Source organism: Musa acuminata, chromosome BXJ1-10 (assembly GCF_036884655.1).
Source record: "Musa acuminata AAA Group cultivar baxijiao chromosome BXJ1-10, Cavendish_Baxijiao_AAA, whole genome shotgun sequence".
NCBI lineage: Eukaryota > Viridiplantae > Streptophyta > Magnoliopsida > Zingiberales > Musaceae > Musa > Musa acuminata.
Genome location: NC_088336.1, coordinates 27328494 through 27349302, shown reverse-complemented (window position 1 = coordinate 27349302; position 20809 = coordinate 27328494). Strand labels below are relative to the sequence as shown.

General features: G+C 37.1%; 2 protein-coding genes and 1 long non-coding RNA gene across 5 annotated transcripts; 2 read left to right on the top strand and 1 right to left on the bottom strand.

Moving 5' to 3' along the window:
• Positions 1-29: 29 nt before the first annotated feature.
• Positions 30-2498, bottom strand: LOC108951556 (uncharacterized). 3 transcript variants are annotated; one of them, XR_010480696.1, is made up of 4 exons: positions 2166-2498; positions 1794-1992; positions 244-287; positions 30-161 (listed from the first exon to the last, which is right to left on the bottom strand). It is a non-coding gene; the product is annotated as an uncharacterized LOC108951556 (long non-coding RNA). The 3 variants fall into 3 exon arrangements; XR_010480695.1 differs by having other exon boundaries at positions 60-287; XR_010480697.1 differs by having other exon boundaries at positions 60-287; positions 1794-1981.
• A 2726-nt stretch (positions 2499-5224) lies between these two features.
• On the top strand, positions 5225-12231 carry LOC135595877 (heterogeneous nuclear ribonucleoprotein 1-like). Its single transcript, XM_065087332.1, has 4 exons — positions 5225-5604; positions 6065-6294; positions 6499-7696; positions 11690-12231. The coding sequence occupies exons 2-4, from the start codon at positions 6073-6075 to the stop codon at positions 11761-11763; spliced, it is 1494 nt and encodes a 497-aa protein (XP_064943404.1). The 5' UTR covers positions 5225-5604; positions 6065-6072; the 3' UTR covers positions 11764-12231.
• Positions 12232-13664: 1433 nt separating this feature from the next.
• Positions 13665-19586, top strand: LOC135595876 (heterogeneous nuclear ribonucleoprotein 1-like). The gene is made up of 4 exons (XM_065087331.1): positions 13665-13977; positions 14448-14677; positions 14875-16072; positions 19209-19586. The coding sequence occupies exons 2-4, from the start codon at positions 14456-14458 to the stop codon at positions 19232-19234; spliced, it is 1446 nt and encodes a 481-aa protein (XP_064943403.1). The 5' UTR covers positions 13665-13977; positions 14448-14455; the 3' UTR covers positions 19235-19586.
• Positions 19587-20809: the final 1223 nt, after the last annotated feature.

The window sequence follows — 20809 nt, the reverse complement described above, 5'->3', positions numbered from 1 at the left end:
ACAATGAAAAGTGCCTACGGCAGCAAAGATTAAAGTCCTCAAGTCCATGATTGTAATGTGCTCAGGTTTTGCATGTCAAATTTGTCGTAAGACTCCCTCCTCAGTTCCTAACCATCCAATAGTGCATAAACCAAGCAAAGTTGTGTAAATGCCTCAAGAAGCTGCAGCAAAGAAGAGCCAAATAAATCATATTAGATCAAGAAAGTGAAAATAATGGACATTGTCATAATTCCTCAACAGTACCTTGAGGATTTCCTTTCTTTTGTTCATTTTATCCAAAGAATGCTCTGAGAATATGACAAAAAAAAATGACATTAGTTAAATAGCAACAAGTGATTGAAAGGATATTTCAATGCTTGATCTCAGAATGGTCCAAGCATTAGGAATTTTAGGCCTTTGGAACCTCATCTTTATCATCTCCTTATAAAATGTACAACTATCAAACGAAGGATGGTCAAAATTCTCTGTTCCCTTCATGCATTTCATCCTCCCGAAAGCTTTTTTTTATTTTGTTAATGAAATATCTTCTGTCTCATTGAAGGCATGGGCATTGAATTAAACCATTTGTTCTCAAATAATCAATTAAAAATCCAAATTTCTCTTAGGCCTCTTGCCGATGAGATGAAGAAGAGGCAGCAAAAGCAGATACGCATTCGTTGTTTCTTGTTGACGAGAGACAGAGAGGGAGAGAGAATGCTGGATATGAGAAAGCAAATCGCTCGACGAGATTGGAAGAAATGGATGCAGATGACAGACAAGCGTGCACGGGAAAAACAATTTGAAACCAAATCAACTGTAGGTTATTAATCATATCAACTGGTACAGGCTAAATTAACAATAAAGAACTACTTGAAATCAGCTAGAATCAACTAAAATTGCCCAAATACATCAAACTTTGGAATTTTAAAAGAATTTCAATCATTTATAATTTTAAATATTTACATTCAGCAACTGAAAGCAAAAGGATATGTTGAATAGGCACCTTTTTTATCCAAGTTGTTGCATCAACATGAAGGTACACATGGTTTAGTCATATTATGGTCATCTAGAAATAGGCTTTCTTTTCATCAATTCAGACTCAGAACTATTTCCAAATCATGAACCAGACCTTTTCAAGAAAAGCTATGAGAATAGCAACAGAGCTCTTCATCCACATGAATCACACTGATATGCTTCAGAATTCAATATGCGTGTGTGCAACAATTAGTACTCCATCCTCCCAACAACATAAGGAGAATAGCAAGCTGCTATAACTATTTGGTTACATTAATCTATTCTCCTGTCATTTAGCTTTTTCGAGGGCAATATCACTAGTCAAACTAAGAGCAACCAGAATTCATCTTCGGACCCACATGAATCTTAAGAGAAATCATGTAGAAGATATATGGACTCGAAAACTTTTACTTATTATCTATCATCAGTGTCCCTACATCAAATTGCACCGAGGTCCTTAAATGTAGTAGAATATGCAACAAAAATATTCACATCGTCCAAGATGCCTAGCCACCAACAAATTAAATCCTATAAAGGGTGAAGTCTTCCAAGTAGCAGTTCTAAGCCACAAGTCTACTCTCATGGTCTCACCATTCATGCGTATGATGGAGATTGGAGAGTCTCCAACATTTGCATGTGCCTCTTCTAAAGGAAGCAGACTGTCAGACAGGATGAACTGAGAATGTTGTTTCCTAGGACTCTTAATCCACTATATTTCCACGGATTCCAAATGATACAACAACTAGCTAAAGCAAAATGTACAAGTTAACACCAAACGCAAATCAGGAACAATTAGGTACCTCACCAAGATCTCTGCAAGACGCTGGAGCTGTCCACAGAGAGGAGGTGGCCTGCCTCTGGAGGCTTGGGAAGACTAGCGCTGCCGGTTCAGCTAAAAATCCAGCAGCTCCTGCAGCTAAGAATTCATAACATCCAGGAACAGCAGCATCAATGCCTTCATCTCCTCTCTCTGATTCAGGCAAAGATCCTTCAGTTTCGCTACCCATTCAAAGAATAAAAATATTGGTCATGTAAAATAAACAAAAAATCTTCTTGCTGTTAGTTCTATAATAGAAACAGATCCAAATAAAGGCCCAAACGAGATTCAACTTTCATCATAAGTGTAACACAATAGAAAAGAATAGCAAAGAAGATAGCGGCACTCGAATTACCTAATGCAGATCGATAACACATAATATGGCAGAACATTTACTTCTCGATTATTCTCCTCGATCAGCAACTTACAACTCCGAAACTCCAGCCTTGTACTCCTTGTTTTAAGCGAGAAGCTCCCGCTCGCCGCGAAGCACTATCGGCAGCGTCCAATGTTCGTCTCGACCTCCTTCAGCGTCTGCCCCGTCACACGCCCGTCATTCTATCATGCTGGTTCAAAAGGGGAGAGCGAATCTGCAGAGGCGAAGCGGAGGGAGGACGCCCTGCCCTGGTCGAGGCCATACCATGGGAAGAATAGGGAGGATTGAGTGCTTGCCCCGCCAAGTATAGGGTTTCAAGCGGAAAGATTTCTAGGGTTCCATCAAAGAAATCGGAGAGGAGAGGCGGGTTACCGTTGGATGAGAGTTCGTTGCGGTCGGGTGCGGGCCCCTCCCTCTTTCGTTACACAACAACGACGCGGGTAACTGGTTTGAGGTACCGTTAAGCATGGACATCGATTTCTGGAAATTATAATATTTTTTTTTAAATGAAATATAATAAATTTTCAAGAACATTGGAGAGATTTTTTTTTCTTCATATTTTCAAAAGAGATATAATTCTGAAATATTCTTGACAAGATTATTCGAATAATATTCGTAACATCGATTCATTCATGATGAATTGATCCAATCTACCATGTATAAGATTTTCATGATCCAATCTTATAATGTCTCTATGAAGACATTACAAGATGGATTGATTTAAAATTTAATATAAATTAATTTATATGTAAAGATAAGTGTCCTTATTGGTTTAGAAATTAGAATAATCAAAAGTGAAAGTATATTTAAGAACATTGTTACTAAGAAATAATATCATATTACATTATGGACCGGTCCATCAAATAAAGATGAGAATTACAGTTGTGATTTATTTGAGATTTTATGAAAAATATGATAATAAGAATGCCGATTGAAAAAATATTAAAAAATATATTTCTTGGGAAAATGTTTTTTTTTTTTTTAGAATTCGCTCAAAATCTCCATAGTGTTACACATCATACAAACACTCAATAGAGATTAAAAAACACCCAAACTCTCAACATGAAAGGCACAAATTATTAATGATCAAATATTCATAAAGTCATCATAATAATAATAATAATATTATTATTATTATTATTGAAAAAGGGACTTGTGACTCTGTCAAAGTGGTACGGTACTGTTGTTATTACAACATTTGTGAATGATCTGTTTTGGTTTATGTGCATTAGTTGAATCGTTGTTATGTGATTATTAATTGTTTGCTACAAATAATTGTTATGAATATGTGATGAATGTGAGAGGCTAACATAATTGGATCTATGAAATCACTGCTCGCTGATGAAGTCTGTCAATAATTGCTTTTCTTTCTTATTTGGATTCACGAGCACTTTAATGATAGTTATATCATGTATACATGCATTTCTCCTTTCTGTGGAATTATGCAACATTATACAGCTTCTTTTGTTTTCTTCGAAAATAGCGAGTGAACAATGCAGATGGATAATAAACTTTTATTTTGGAGAGATAATGCATCCAAATTAAACAAAGTTAGTGGTGCATTGACAACATTGCATTAATAACAATATGACGAGAAGAAAATGCTCCCTCCCATTTTGGATTGGATTGGATTGGATTGGATTGGAGACACCACCACAAGCATTAAATAGATAATGTGGTCATTGGAATAAGAGATGGCTGAATACAATCGCAACACATATCACATGTACATGAATTTAAAGCCATTTACTACCAAAAGCCACGAATCACAACCAAGTAGGGGAATGCTTACAATAATACCATGTATAATATATGTATTATATATATATATATATGTTTATGTTTATCTAATTTGAAGATAATAATAATAATTAATGGAAGAAAAAAAATTGCATTTGGTAATTATGTGGTTATGTCACAAAATCATCAATGATCGTCATGTAAAGACTTCCTGTAATATACTTTCTTTCAAATATCCATACATGACATGGCATGACATGTATATCCTAAGATATGTATACACTTAATGTTGTCTCCTCCAATTTTATGTCCCAAAAAATATATTACATATAACGAAAGAATCTAAAGATGTGCAATATTTTACACAATTTTCTATTTAATTTGAACTATTAGCTTTATAAACACAATGCGTTACATAATTTCCTGATTTTATATTTGACCAGAATAAATGGGTCAAACATTTAATTCAAGTCAAAGCGAATGCCAACATCACTTATTATAAGGACGGCATGAAAAATATACATATTTTGATGGTAAGTTCGCATAAATCGTATTTCTAAAATAACATCCAGAAATAAAAGACTTTTTAGGGGCTATAATCGTGACTAACATTAAATGATATATATATAACATACTCAAAAGATTCTTAATCTATAGTAATGTTAATTAGCTATTTTTATGCTTTGTAAACTTATAAATACGTATATATCTGTAAATTTTTTTTATATAAATTTATCCTCTGCCATCCGTAAATAAAAACTTTTTTTCTGTTTTGTGATGATATAAATATGTAAAAAAAATATTTTTAACATAATTTATTCTCTGTATATAACTCTTTCTTTAACATTCATAAATAATAATTTCTTTAATTATGATTAATAATGATTAAAAAATATTATTTATTTTTAAAAATATCTTTTATCTTTTACTATCATAATAATTTTTAAAGTATGAGACCATACCACATATTCGCTTATCAAAAGTTAAGGATTAAAGACATCATTGCATCGCATATTAATTAGTGTTATTGACTTTATTAATTTATACTAAGACTATAGGATGGTAAAAATAATATTTTAAATATAGTTTGATGATAATTAACGGTGAATTTAATTTTCTGACTAAGTCGAATTTAACGAAAAATAAACAAATAGAAATGCAAACCAAAGCACAGTCTTACCAACTTTTCTTTCCATTTCTTACACAGCACATGACAGCCAGATCGCACGCGCACCCCACATCCACCCTTACCCGTTTCCTCTACGCCTATTTATATATGTCTATATACTCTTCCCCTCCCATCTCTCTCTCTCTCTCTTTACATCGGATAGGCAGATATATTGTTGATGTCAAGACCACCACCGATTCTTCCGCTGCGCTCCCTTCCATTTGTCGCATGAGGCGGGCGGAATTGGGGAAGAACTGGGAATCGTTAAAGCTTAAGAAAAAGTCCGTAATTAATTCTTTTATTTATTGATCGAAAGCCGAAAAAAGGAGAGGAAGAGAAAGAGATTGACAGAGAGATAGCTGAAGAGGCTTTCGTTTGTTGTTGTTATTGATGATGATGATGATGATGATGATGGTGATGATGATGATTCTTTGATGCGGCCGCCCAGATCTTAGAAACGCCTCCGGCCTCTTCTCGTCCTCGCATCAGGCGCGTGCGCGCTTCAGATCGGTGAGCCCCTGGGCGCACGCGCTGTGTCGTTTGATTTCTTTTGGGTTTTGCTTTCGCCCGATCGCGGGATCGATTTCGTCCGATTCTTTTGGTTTGGTTTGGATCCATTTGCTGTCTTGCGGCGTGTTGTTGGATTTTGTTTTTGGCTTGTCCGATTCAGTTGAGGGGAGCTCCTTGGATGGCTTTTTATCCCTCAGATCTGCGACATGGCTAACGTCTGGTGTCTTCTCCTCTCGCATGTGCTACAAAACTCTCCGAGTTGCTGGTTAAGATCGATCGGATCTAATTCGCATCTACGAAAGATGATTTTTTTTTTCCCTGTGTACTCATTGTCGTCTCAATCTGATCGGTGGAGCATTATCTTGTATTCTTTTGTGCGTATTTATCTTCAATTGACGGAATTATACTTCATCCCGTGACGACGAAGAGAACTGGAGCTTAAAAGGTGTTTAATTTGCAGAAAAGAGAATGCAGTCGGATCTTGGGAAGTTGTTCATTGGTGGGATTTCCTGGGACACCAATGAGGATCGCCTGCGGGAGTACTTCAGCAACTATGGTGAGGTGGTGGAAGCCGTGATCATGAAGGACCGGACCACTGGCCGTGCTCGTGGTTTCGGGTTCGTTGTGTTCGCAGACCCGGCCGTCGCAGAGCGAGTTGTAATGGAAAAGCATTTGATCGATGGAAGAATGGTAACCGTCTAGCCTTTTGTTTTCTACCTTCTTTCCCATTCTCCTATCCTTGTAAACCTATATGCTTAGTGCATTGTAAATTAGGAATGTTGTAATTTTAGAATTATGGATTATGGATGCTGTCTCATGAGTTTTGGACTCTTGAAAATTCTTGATGGCCAACAACTTATTCATGAAGTTACACTAACTCGATCGAGTTTTCAGGTCGAGGCGAAGAAAGCTGTTCCCAGGGATGACCAGCAGATCCTTAATAGAAACAACAGCAGCATCCATGGCTCTCCTGGTCCTGGTCGCACCAAGAAGATATTTGTTGGAGGCCTGCCATCTACCATAACAGAGAGTGACTTTAAGAATTACTTTGATCAGTTTGGCACAATCACTGATGTTGTTGTCATGTACGATCACAACACCCAAAGGCCCAGGGGATTTGGTTTCATCACCTACGACTCAGAGGATGCTGTGGACAAAGTGCTATTTAAGAGCTTTCATGAGCTGAATGGTAAGATGGTTGAGGTGAAGAGGGCTGTTCCCAAGGAACTCTCCCCAGGGCCCAACATGCGTTCCCCGAGTGCTGGATATACCTATGGTCTGAATAGGGCAAACAACTTTCTCAATGGGTATACTCAGGGATACAATCCAAGCTCGATCAGTGGCTATGGGATGAGAATGGACAGTAGATTAGGACCTCCTACTAGTGGAAGCAATGGTTTCCCTTCATTTGGTCCTGGTTTTGGAATGGGGATGAATTTTGAACCTAGTTTGATGCCAAGTTTTGGAGGAAATTCAAATTTTAGCAACAGTATTGGTTATGGACGTGGTTTGAGCCCATATCTCGGTGGGAACTCTACTAGGTACAGTAGTCCCATTGGTTATGGTGGGGGTAGTGCAAATACTAGTTCAGTTTTTAGCTCAATGGCTCGTAACGCATGGGGCAGTGGAGGTCTTAACTATACTACAAACTCTGCAAGTTCCAATGCATATATGGCTCCTGGGAGTGGGAGCCTTGGTGGCTTTGGCAATAGTACTCTAAATTGGGGCAGTGCTTCCCCTATCTCAGCTCAAGTTGGGGGGAACACTGCAAGCTTTGCTAGTGGAAATCTAAATTATGGAGATGGAGACAATAACTTCGATCTGGGTGGTGGTAATTTTGGAAGGAGCAATGGTCCTAGTGCCATGAAAACTACCCTTGCTGCATCAAATAGTGGATTTGAAGGATCCTATCCAGAACTATACGGTGGCAGTTCAGTTTATGGAGACCCTACTTGGCGGTCGTCATCTTCTGAACTTGGGGGTACTAGTTCGTTTAGCTATGGACTTGGTAATGCACCTTCAGATATCATAGGCCAGAGCTCTGCAGGTTATGTGGGTGACTATAACATCAACAATAGACAACCAAATAGAGGTAAGCATTTATTTAACACTGACCCATTTGCTTTTGTGTATAATACTTTTTCCTTGAAGAAACACGATATAGGCATGAGCATGGGGATAAATATGAAACATGAAAGGACTAGTTTTAGTTGTCAGTGTAACGAACAATATCGTGCATCAATTGAATCCATAAGTCCACTAGGTTCTGCAATCAATTTTCATAGTTTTAACCTTGAGCCTTAAATCATGAATTGGAATTCTAGTATACATAATCTTTCTCTTCATTGTGATGTTTGTAAATGCTGCTGCTGCTTGTTTCCTTGAGGAAAAATTTAGGCTAGAATACGCTTATATATGCACATACCCAGTCTGGAATTGCTAACCATACATTATTTGTTAGATATTGAAGAACTGGTGGCACAAATTCAACCCTTCCTTGCATCATTCTGTGTACAAAATCAACGTTCAACATCGCTAGTTGTGTCCTTAAATAATTTTCACAGTCCGTATTAATCGCTGAACACTGCCTGTTTGCTTCAGTTTTGTACATTAGCATAGTGGAATGGCATCATATATATTTTAGAGTATATTAAAATTATGTATTCTCATTACAAAAATCTGCTAACAACATATTTTGGTAGAATATGACTTGCAACTTCATTGGCAATAGCTAGATTCCTAACAGATTCATACACACCACTCGAGTTCCAGAGATCGAAGATAATATATACTGCTGAAATATGGCAGGTTTTAATGTACAGGTCAACATGATCCATCAAAACATGATCTTATGCAGATTGTAGATAACACTGAAAAATACTTCACACTGCTACATGTGGGTTTCTGAATGTCTATTCTATCGTCATATAAAATCCACTTTGTTCTTCTGCCTACTTAGCTTCTTGTGTGCAATATTGGTTCTTGGCTCCACATGGCTTGGGCCATATGTCCCATTTGCCTTGCTAAGTCAAAATGCTTTCACTATCAGAAATATTTGTCTTCCAATGGTTCGTTTAATGAACACAAACTCTATATTTATAACCTGGCTGATCAGATTTAGAACAAGCACTAGAAAATCGTGTGCATTCATTTACAAGATGTCGGCTTGCACACCTGCTGCACTTGGCATGGTCTTGAATTTGTTCTGTGCTTTGGGTAGATGGTTGTGCCATTGAAACTGAGTACCTGTGTGTTGGAATTTTCTTGATGATCCTTGAGATTCCGAATGTTTTCATAGTTTTGTTTGTCTCAGGACTTCACCCAGCAGAATCCCTCATTTTGTTACCATTCCCTCTCAAGTTAGATCCCCTTGTCTCCATTCTTCGAAGAAAGGACTCTAACAATTAAAATGCTATTTAGTTATGTAGAATCTTCAAGATTCTTCTTTCAGCATTAAAAGGGCCAGGAGAAAATTTGGCTAGTCATTCACTTTTTCCTTGTATTCCTGTGCAAACAGATTATTGTTTTAGGCTGATCTTCTTTTGCTCCCAAAAGGGCAGCATCTTTCATTAAAAATTGTTTTCTTGAACAATAGGCATATGTCAGCTACATGTTCCAGAATCTTTCTCATGTGTCATCTTTTCTTGCTTCCACCAGTTTTACACATTGCCTTGAAGTACATATGAGACAGGACATGTTGTAGCTTTGTATCTGAGCTTTCTGCAATTAAGGTTTTAGCTGCTCCATCAAAGGAGTGTAGGAAAATCATTTTTACTTATCTATCCCACTCTACCTAGAGAGTTCTATCACAAATGCCCAATGCTGGTTGTCATTATTGCTTTTGTTATGCTAGCCTGACCATGGTTGCATACTTGGAGCATCATTCCTTGATCAACAACGCAACTTCTGCATTATCTGGAGCTCTTGTACCACATAGATTTCACACCCCAACTCAGTGGGTACAATGTTGCATACAAACAATGTTTTGCTCTAAAAGATGCTAGGCTTATAATAAATTTGTGACAGAATGTCTGTATATCATCTATATATTGTCAAAAGATAACACCATAACATATAAGATCCTCATCAAAGAGATAACACCATAACATTCAGTATAACATATAAGCTCTCACCCTTCATAATTCTACCTAGATCAAAATATAGAGCAATGGTTAGCATGGTATTCACCTCATTGGCACCATTCCTGTATACACACATTATTACTCTCTAATTTATGAATAGAGAAATAATAAGTCAGTCAACAAATTATTTGCCAGAATCTTTCTGGTAGATCAAATATATTTCAATGTAACCCAAAAAAGATAGGAAACATTATTATGATTAGGTAATTTTTGGAAGATATCTAGAAAAAGATGAAAACTACAAATCCATCACTTTCCAGGAAAACTCTTAAGATAACAAATTTGACAAGAGTTGAGTTTAAGAAACATAAAAATACTGTAAAACTAAACCATGTTTCATATAAAAATACTGTAAAATACTGCCAATGGTGGGTCTCTAGATCTAGAAGATTTTGAAATGGCTCCTATCAGACATAAGACTAGTTGGTCTTAGCAAGACTTCTCACTAAATCAACAGCCAGTATTTTGGACATGGACTGCTTAATAGTGAAAATTCGACCTAATTATGCACCCACAAATGATTTAAAAAATTTGAAAGTGGCATGTAGTTTTTTGAATTCAGCTCAAATGACTACTAACTCATGTGTAATGGATGTCTAAACCTCAAGTCGCACCTCTGGAAATATGATAGCACATACATTCTGAAGCAAAAGAAAGTTTAGAAGTAGTGTAAATTCTAATTTATTTAAAGTTACAAGCATAAATTACAGATTTCACATTCAATGAAGATTTTTGCATAAAAACTAATCAGTCTACTTCGATACTGGAGTGTGAAACCCTGTATCTCTTAGTCTGAACAGGAAATGACATATTTTAGATGCCTTGCTTCATTAGAAAGAGAAGAGAGGAGGAAGATATATAAAGAACTAATGTACACTATGAAGTTTAGAAGCAATAAGTGGACATGGTGAAAAAGAAAATGTTTAGCTGCTTTACAATGGGTTGGAGACCAGGGCTAGTTTGTGTCAATTTTTATTGGATTTGGGTATTACAAAAGAGGCGCTTGTATACCCCTATGGGTTGGGAAATAAAGGTTGACAACATTGGCAACAATCTCATGCTTGACAGTGCTTCAGAATTTATTTACTTTCTCAGGCTGGCTACAGCTTTGATTGGTTCAAGATGGATATGTTCTAAAAATACAAACTTTAAGGACACATATTGGCATGGGAACTTAATAGTGTGGCTCTAGTATAGCTCTATATTTTTTCTGAGAAATAATGTTGGGATGAATTTCTACCATAGAAATCCGGCAATAACTCTCTACATCTCTACATGTATGTTGCTTGAGAATTAACTCTTCTTACTCATTAGGAGGGTTAAAGTTGTTTTACTTCTGCTCCTTGTATTGGATTAATGAACTCAATATCACTTTTCATAAACCAGCAAAATATAACAATTGACATTATATGTTACAATATATAATTTAGTTGTATTGCTGTTTCAATGGATCCGATTGACTACTACTTGAACCCTGGTAGTGTACTAAATAACTCAGATGAAAGATTTGCACAACACAAGAAACATGGACTAAACTGTCTGACGGTTTTAAGAGGCTATCATGCCATTCAATAGATATGGACACAGTTTTTTTACAAATTTAGAAGGCTTTGAGAGGCTTATATAGATGCAACCTAAAACAAATGACTAATATACAACACAAAACAATGGCAGTCATTTTTGACTGTGGGTGATATGTTCAAAGTAGACTCTATTATGCTTCCGTATATTGTCTGGTATACTTCACTGAGATTGTGTTGCCCCTTGCTCATATGTTTTACCCCAAGATGCTGCGATATCAGTTGGCAGAGAGCTGAATTTTGAGTCTGACTATTTTTTCCAGTCAAACATGTTATTATGGAGTCATTCTTCTTGTTGAGTTTTTCACGATAAGTACATTTCCTTTGTAAATCTGTTTCCTGATGTTGATTTTTTTGTTGCAGGAATTGCTACTTTAGTTGGTACTTTGAGATCCAAGACAATGATAGGTGAACAATCTTGCGAGCCAGATGCATGACTTTTAGTTTTACATATCTCGTACAATATATGGGGGTTAGTTAATTTTATAGACTATACAGGAAGGTATTTGAGAGAAAAAACAACAAAAGGATTTCAGATTCAGAAGATTCAAAATAAAGCTTCTTGTGTGAAGGTTTGGAATTTGAGTTTAGTTCCACATGCCGTGTAGGTTTTGTTTCTTTGGGTTTGATTGAGATGTAATTTTATCACGGGATAAAATCATAATTGTTCAGATTTATGCAACTGATGTGCCAAATAGACCTAGTAATGTTCCCAAGGAAAAGAAAGATAGCAAGCTGTTGTAATACCTGGCAAAGTTGTTGGTTCTTGTCAGGTTCTCTATTAATCTTCTTTTTATTTTCTTTCCAATTTTATTTGTTACCAGAGGGTTGGTTGTTTGTATTAGTTTGGGACTTACACGGGGATGCTTTACGGTCCCAATATAACTGTTATGTACTGTGATTCATTTCTTGAGTTGCTTCATTAGTCGTAAGCATTTGCGTCGTGCATTTGCTCTTGCTTGCGTTTTGTTTCCGAAAACCGCTTCATAGCATCATGTGCTTTTGCTGTTGTGCCTTGGCAAGGTACTGCCTTGTGCCGCTTGTGGGAAAAGGTTTTCATGAGTATATCCGATGCTATTTCTTGCTTTGCTCCTAAAGACAGGCATATCTATCTTTCCATTTTCTTTTTTGGCTGTCAAAGTGTATCCCTTGACATTTTTGCATGTCAATGTGCTGCCTTGGCACACAAACCATGCTTGTCATTTGTCACAGGTACTCTTGCCAGTTCCAGTCTGCTGGAGACAGCTAACCCTGATACAGTTTATCTGGTGTCAATCTGCGCCATTGTTCTTGATTAGTTAATTAACTCATTTATATATCTCATAATTCATGTTCTTGTGTGTTCATTTTCACTTTAAATGATTTCATTATGGAATGAGGTGGGAGTACAGAATAGACATTGAAAGCTTGGTAATAACACAAGCATCAAACAGGTAGCAGCTCCACGTGAGGGTGTCAATCAAGTAGTGGTATTCTCCACATGCTAATGAAGTAATTGTATTCGAGGCCAGATTTTGACAATAGGCGCAGAAATTTAGTGAATGGAAATTACAATTGCAATTTCTTGGGCAGATTGTCCAAACAATCACTTGATTAAAACATATGCATAGAAAAAATTGACTCACAAAGATTGAGTCATGAAAATAGTCTTTCTAAGTATAGAATTAAAATTATGTTCATCGATTAGATACGTCTTTTTCTACATCTTCCGAGTCATTGAAAAAAAAAATAAACATATAACTGATGGCACAAATATTAGATAGAAAATTTTAAAAATCTTGAAAAAATAACTATAAGAAGAGATCATCCCATCCAATGGCTTTGAACTAAGATATTTATGTAAGTAGATAAATTATGATCATAATTTTACTCCTTAACTATAAAAATATCATTAAAATTAATTAAATACTATTTCAAGTGATCAAATAAGCATTATTAACACGAGAGGAAATCATCTCGATTCGAATATTTAATTTCTTGATTAAATAAAATAATATCGATATAAAAAATTAGAATGAGATCCTTTACATAAATAGAATATTTTTTATTTTGAATATGAGCAAATAAATTATCATCTTATAAAAAATAACACGTGGATTACAAACACCATTTTCCTTACAACCACCATATCCCACGCTCTCCCATACCCCCTACTACACCTATTTATATTATATGTCCATGTATTCCTCCTCTCCCGTCTCTTCTCGTCTCTTCTCCCCTTCCCTCTTTTATCTTCTCTTTTCTTTTCTTGCTTATATATATATATATATATATATATATATATATATATATATATATATATATATATGAGATGTAGAGATCATATTGAATCGTTCCGCTTCGGCCCCCTTCCATTTGTCCCATGAGAGGCGGTAGGAATGGGAAGAAGAAAAAAAGGCAAACTTAAAGTAAAGAAGAAGACCTCAATTAATTTGTTTACTTATTGATCCAAAACCGCAAGGAAAGGAAGAGAAAGAGATTGAGGAGGGGGTTGGGGGGGGGGGGGGAGAGAGATAGCTGAAGAGGCTTTTGTTCTTCATCTAGTTGTAGTTGTATCGTCGATGATGATCCTTTGATGCCGTCTCCCAAATCATAGAAACGCCTCCGACCTCTTCTCGTCTGCGCATCCGACGCGCGCGCGCCTCAGATCGGTGAGCCTCCCCGCTCATCCGCGGATGCGGATGTTTCTTCTGATTTCTTCTCGGGTTTTGTTTTCGCCCGATCGCGGAGTGTGAATCCGATCGGTTTCGTCCGGTTCTTGTTTTCTTGGTTTTGATCCATTTGGTATCTTGCGTTGCGCTGTCGGATTCTCTTCTTGGCTTGTCCGATTTAGTTGAGCATCGCCGACGAGCTCCTCGGATGGCTTTATTCCTCAGATCTACCTCGTAGCTTACGTCTGGTATCTCCTCCTCTCGCCTGTGCTATCTTATCTGTTGGGAGACCATAGAAAAAGTCTTTGAGTTGCTGCTTAAAGTCGATCGGATATAATTCGCATCACTCTCAATCTGATCGGCAGAAAATTATCTTGTATTGTTTTGTGCATATTTGTCTTTAATTGATGGAATTATACTTCATCTGGTGATGATTACGGAACGGGAACTTAGAGATGTTGCATTTGCAGAAAAGAGAATGCAGTCGGATCTTGGGAAGCTGTTCATTGGTGGGATTTCCTGGGACACCAATGAGGACCGCTTGCGGGAGTACTTCGGAAACTTTGGTGAGGTGGTGGAAGCCGTGATCATGAAGGACCGGACCACTGGCCGTGCTCGTGGTTTCGGGTTCGTTGTGTTCGCCGACCCAGCAGTCGCAGAGCAAGTTGTCATGGAAAAGCATTTGATCGATGGAAGAATGGTAACCATCTAGCCTTTTGTTTTCTGCCTTCTCTCCTTTTCTCCATCAGCCTCGTCTGTCTATATGCTTCGTGCATTGCAAATTATGAATGATAATTTTAGAATTCTGGATTCTGGATTCTGCTTCTTGGAATTCGGACTCAGAATCCCTGATAACTAGCAACTTATGAATTTATACTAACTTGATCGAGTTCTCAGGTTGAGGCAAAAAAAGCTGTTCCCAGGGATGACCAACAGATCCTTAATAGAATCAACAACAGCATCCATGGCTCTCCCAGTCCTGGTCACACCAAGAAGATATTTGTGGGAGGCCTCCCATCTACCATCACAGAGAGCGACTTCAAGAAGTACTTTGATCAGTTTGGCATAATCACTGATGTTGTTGTCATGTATGATCACAACACCCAGAGGCCCAGGGGGTTTGGGTTCATCACCTATGATTCAGAGGATGCTGTAGACAGGGTGCTATTCAAAAGCTTTCATGAGCTGAATGGTAAGATGGTTGAGGTGAAGAGGGCTGTTCCCAAGGAACTCTCCCCAGGGCCCAACATGCGCTCCCCGAGTGCGGGATATAACTATGGTCTGAACAGGGCAAACAACTTTCCCAATGGGTATACTCAGGGATACAATCCAAGCTCGATTAGTGGCTACGGAATGAGGATGGATAGTAGATTAGGACCTTCCTCTAGTGCCAGCAATGGTTTACCTTCATTTGGTCCTAGTTATGGAATGGGGATGAATTTTGAACCTAGTTTGATCCCAAGTTTTGGAGGAAATTCAAGTTTTAGCAACAATATCGGTTATGGACGTGGTTTGAGCCCATATTTCAGTGGGAACTCCACTAGGTACACTAGTCCCATCGGTTATGGTGGGGGTAGTGCAAATACTAGTTCGGTTTTCAACTCAATGTCTCGTAATGCATGGGGTAGTGGAGGTCTAGACTATGCTACAAATTCTACAAGTTCTAATGCCTATATAGCCTCTGGCAGTGGCAGCCTTGGTGGCTTAGTCAATAGCACTCTAAACTGGAGCAATGCTTCCCCTATCCCAGCTCAAGTTGGGGGAAGCACGGCAAACTACACTAGTGGGAATCTCAATTATGGAGATCGCTACAATAACTTCAACCTGAGTGGTGGTAATTTTGGAAGGAGCAATAGTCCTAGTGCCGTGAAAACTACTCTTGCTCCATCAAGTAGCGGATATGAAGGATCCTATTCAGAGCTGTATGGTGGCAGTTCAGTTTATGGAGATCCTACATGGCGGTCATCATCTTCTGAACTTGGGGGTACTGGTTTGTTTGGTTATGGGCTTGGTAATGCACCTTCGGATGTCGTAGGCCAGAGCTCTGCAGCATATGTGGGTGATTATAACATCACCAATAGACAACCAAATAGAGGTGAGCAATTTCTTTAACACAAGCTCATTTGCTTATATATATTTTGCTGGTTTTGCCTTGAAGAGACACATGTAGCCATGAGCATGAGGATAAACATGAAACATGAATTGTCCAGTTCTAGATGTCATTGTGAGTGATCAATTTCAATCATCAATTTTCAAAGTTTTAACCTTAAGGCTTTAATCATGGAATGGAATTCCATTTATAGAGTATGTAGTTCCTCTATTCATTGTTTTGTTTGTTACAGATGCTGCTACATATTTTCTTGAGAAAAAATGTGCACTGGAATGTGCTTCTATATGCACATACCAGTCTCGGACTGCTAATGATACATTATTTGCTAGATATTAAGAAAATTGTGGTACAAGTTTAACCCTTTCTTGGCATTTAAAGCAACATTCAGCATCACTATTTTTATTCTTAATAATGTTCAAATCCATGTCATTCACTGGACAATGTCTGTTTGTGTCAACTACCTTTAGTATCATACTGAAATGTCAACAGATCCATTTATTAGTTTATATCAAAGTTATATATGCTCATGAGTGACAAACTTGCTAGCCACTCCAATTGGGATAATAAGACTTACGACTTTATTGGCAATAGCTACATCCCTAATAGATGCACTGATACAATTTAAGTTCCACAAATGTAGAAGATAATTTATACTGCTGAGTTAGGGCAGGAGGAAATGTATAGGTCACAATATGATCTATCAAGACATGAGCTTATGCTGATTGTTGATACCATAAAAAAATACTTCTCACCCACATTTGGAATTATGTATGTCTATTCTGTCGAGTCGATGTATAAAATCCACTTCATTCTTGCCTGCTTAGCTTCTGTGCAATGTTGATGCTTGGCTCCATATGAGTGGAGCCATATGTCAGAGTTTCTTGATTAGTTCAAGTGCTTTTACCGCCTGAAATGATTGTTATCCAAAAAAAAATTTAATAAACACAAAGTGTATATTTATAACCCTGCCGACCACACTCTGAACAAGCAACAAAAAACCATTTGCATTCATTCACAAGATGTCCTCCAGCCCACATAGTTTGACATGATCCTGTAGTTCCATGTTTTGGGTAGGTGGAGTGCCATTGAAACTTTGAGTACCTTGGTGTTGGAATTTTCTTGATGGTCCTTGAAATCCTGAAATATTCTCGGAATTCTCGGAACTCTGTTTGTCTTAGGATATCACCCAGCTGAATCTCTCATGCTGTTTTCATTCCCTCAACTTAGAGCCCCTTGTCTGCACTCTTTGGAAAAAGGGCTCTTGCTCACATTATCAATTGAATGCTATTAGTTTTGTAGAATCTTCCAAATTCTTCTTTTGGTAGCAAAAATGCAATGTGTAGATAGATTTTTGTTTTAAGCTGTTCTTCTTCTGCAATCAAAAGGGAAGCATCTTCATGAAAAGATGGCTTTCTTGAACAATGAACATATCTCAGGTATATGTTCCAGAATCTTTGTCACGTCATCTTTTCTAGCTGCTTCATCAAAGAGTGTAGGAAAGTCATTTTAACTTATTTACACCGGCCGACGTAGTAAGTTCTGTTACATTACCTAAGCCAGTCGTCATTGTTGCATTTCTGATGCCAGCCCAACCATGAGTTGTATTACTTGGAGCATCATCCTTGATCGATGACACTTCCTAAATCAAGTGCTTTAGTTTACTAGACAAATGGTAGAGCTACTAGAACAAATTTGTGACCAAATATCATCTACTTATCCTCATAAATATCAAGCTGCCAAAAAGAAGCATGGGTCTCTGGATTTTGAAATGGCCCCTAATCTGACCCAAAACTAGTCAGTCTTAGTGAAACTTTTTACTAAATCAACAACCAGTCCTTTGGACATGGACTGCTTAATAGTGAAAAATCAACCTAACTATGCAACCGACAAATGGTTCAAGAAATTTGCAATTGGCATGTAACTTCTTATTCAGATCAAAATGACTCAAAATGACTACTAACACATGAAATGGATTTGTAAACCTCAAAGTTTCACCTCTGGAAATGTGATAGCACATAAATTCCAAACATAATGAAAGTTTTATAATATTGGAAATTCTAATTTAGTTAAAATTACAAGTGTAAATTGCATATTTGGCATTCGATGGTAGATCTTTTGCATCAAGACCTCATTGATTGATTATTCTTTTATGAATTTCTAGTGTTTCAGGATCTGTCTACTTCAATCCTGAAGTGTAACATCCATCTTTCTTAATCTGAAAAGAAAATGTATGCTACATCCCTTGGTTCATAAAAGAGAGAAGAGAGGCAGAAGACATGAAAAGAACTGATATACACAATGAAATTGGAAACAATAAGTGAACATGGTGAAAAAGAAAAGGGTCAGCTTGTCAACAATGGGTTGGTTCGAGTGATGAATATGGCTTAGAAATACAAGCTTCAGGGACACATACTGGCATAGGATGTCAGCAATAATATGCCTTTAGTATCGCTCTAGGTTATTTCTGAGAAATAATGTTGGTATCAGCTTTCTACCATGGAATTCCAGCAATAATGCTGCACATGTTAATTGAGCATCAGATTATAACTCTTCTTACCCACTAGGGGGGATAAAATTGTTTTATTTCTGCTTCTTGTTATGTGGTAATCAACTTCAGCACATCATTTTGCATAAAACCAGCAAACGATAAGAATCGGCCACTATATATACTATATAGCTTGGATGAAAATTTTTCATAATAATCATCACTAACCGTCCTATGGTTTTAAGAGGCTATGATGCCATTCAATAGATATGGACAAGTCTTCAGCAAATTTATAAATCTTCAAGGGGCTTATATAGATGAAACCTAAAACAAATGACAAATATGTATCCAAAATAAAGGCAGTTGTCTCTAACTGAAGTGATATGTTCAAACTGGACTCTATCATGCTTCCGTATGTCGTCTGTGATGCTTTATAGAGCTTGTGGTGCCTCTTCCTCATATATTCTCTCCTAATATTGTGCAATATACATTGGCAGAGAGCTGAAGTCGTAATTCTTTTTTTTTTTTTTCAGTAAAATATGTTATTATGGATTCAGAATTTTCTTCTTGAATTTTGAACAATAAGAACATTTTCCTTTGTAAATCTATATCCTGATATTGATTTTTTTGTTGCAGATTTGCTACATAACTTGGTGCTTTGAGATCAGAGAGTATTGTAGGTGAACAATCTTGTGAGCCAGATGCATGACTGTTAGTTTTACATATCTCGTAAAATATGTGGTGGTTAGTTAATTTTATAGACTAACCAGGGTGGTTTTTGGAAAAAGAAAAGAAACAAAAGATTTCAGATTCAGAAATTCGAATAAAGGTTCTTGTGTGAAGGTTTGGAATTTGAGTTTAGTTCCACATGTCATGTAGGTTTTGTTTCTTTGGGTTTGATTGAGATGTAATCTTATCACGGGATAGTCATAATTATTCAGATTTATGTGACTGATGTGCCAAATAGACCTAGTAATGTCTTTAAGAAAAGAAAGATAGCAAGCTGTTGTAATATCTGGCGAGCGTGTTGGTTCTTGTCGGGTGCTCTATCAATCTTTTCTTTTTCTTTTTCTTTTTCTTTTTCTTTTTTTTCTCTCTCTCTCTCTCTTTTCAGTTATATTTGTCACCAGAGATTTCGTTGTCTTTGTTTAGTTTGGAACTTACAGGGGATGCTTGCTGGTCCCATGACAACTCCATTATATGTATGGTGATTCATTTCTTCGGTATGGTGCATCATATTAAGTCATAAACATGTGTGGTGCATTTGCTTTTGCTTATGTTTTGTTTTTGGTGAACCACTTGGTAGCAACATGGCTTTTATGCTGTAGTGTGTGGGCACTGTCTTGTGGGTCTCCATGAGATTATATTTTATATATTCGATGCTTTTTTTTTTTTATGCTCTTGCTCCTAAAGATTGACATATCAATATTTCAATTTTCTTTTTGGCTGTCAAAGTGTATTCTTTCTACACTAGATTGTACAATGAAAAAGGGTTCACCATGTTAATGTGGTGCCTCGGCATCCAAACCATGCTTGTCATTTGTCACAGGTATTGTTCCTGCACTAATAAAGTCAGTGCTGTACCCTTTTGGAATAACAGCACTTAAGCATTGGAGATTCAACACTGCAACCATCATCCCAGAGAAATTAAGAAAGGCATTCATCAGCTGTTCCAGGCTGCTGCTGCTGCTGCTGCTGGCACCTCACCCTGATATAATAGATCTGGTATTAATCTATGCCAACTTTTCTGTTTATTTATTTATTTATTTTTTCATTATATTTATAATGTTCTGTGCTCATCTGCATTTTTTTATACCCTAATCCCATAAGCCTATTATTGTTTATGTCAATCCATTGTTTGGACTCGTTAAAAATCCTAATCTCAAACTATTTTTGCACGGTGGCAAATTAGGGCCCCAATTTGTAAATCTTCCAGAGTTTTAAATGATTTATGTTTCAATATGTCAAATCAGGTTGCCAGATTTTTAACCTGAAATCTTAGAAACTAGTTAGAGATGCATCACATCGAATCAGGCTGCAAAATGGCCTAACTAAATGAAGGAACAGCTAATTCCAATAACACGAGACTTAAATAAGATTTAATAATCTATCTTTAACCCTAATCCATTTGATGCTAAACGATTCCATTATGGCATGAGCTAGGTGTCCATAATAGACATTGAAAGCCTGGTAATAATACAAGCATCAAACAGGTAGCCGGTCTCCTCAGTATGGAC

Excerpts from the sequence above, each read along its gene's own strand:
- LOC135595877 (XM_065087332.1), top strand. The coding sequence starts at position 6,073 with ATGCAGTCGGATCTTGGGAAGTTGTTCATTGGTGGGATTTCCTGGGAC. Across the intron at positions 6,295-6,498 it reads ATTTGATCGATGGAAGAATG|GTCGAGGCGAAGAAAGCTGT; the intron begins GTAACCGTCTAG and ends TCGAGTTTTCAG. Across the intron at positions 7,697-11,689 it reads CAATAGACAACCAAATAGAG|GAATTGCTACTTTAGTTGGT; the intron begins GTAAGCATTTAT and ends TTTTTGTTGCAG.
- LOC135595876 (XM_065087331.1), top strand. The coding sequence starts at position 14,456 with ATGCAGTCGGATCTTGGGAAGCTGTTCATTGGTGGGATTTCCTGGGAC. Across the intron at positions 14,678-14,874 it reads ATTTGATCGATGGAAGAATG|GTTGAGGCAAAAAAAGCTGT; the intron begins GTAACCATCTAG and ends TCGAGTTCTCAG. Across the intron at positions 16,073-19,208 it reads CAATAGACAACCAAATAGAG|ATTTGCTACATAACTTGGTG; the intron begins GTGAGCAATTTC and ends TTTTTGTTGCAG.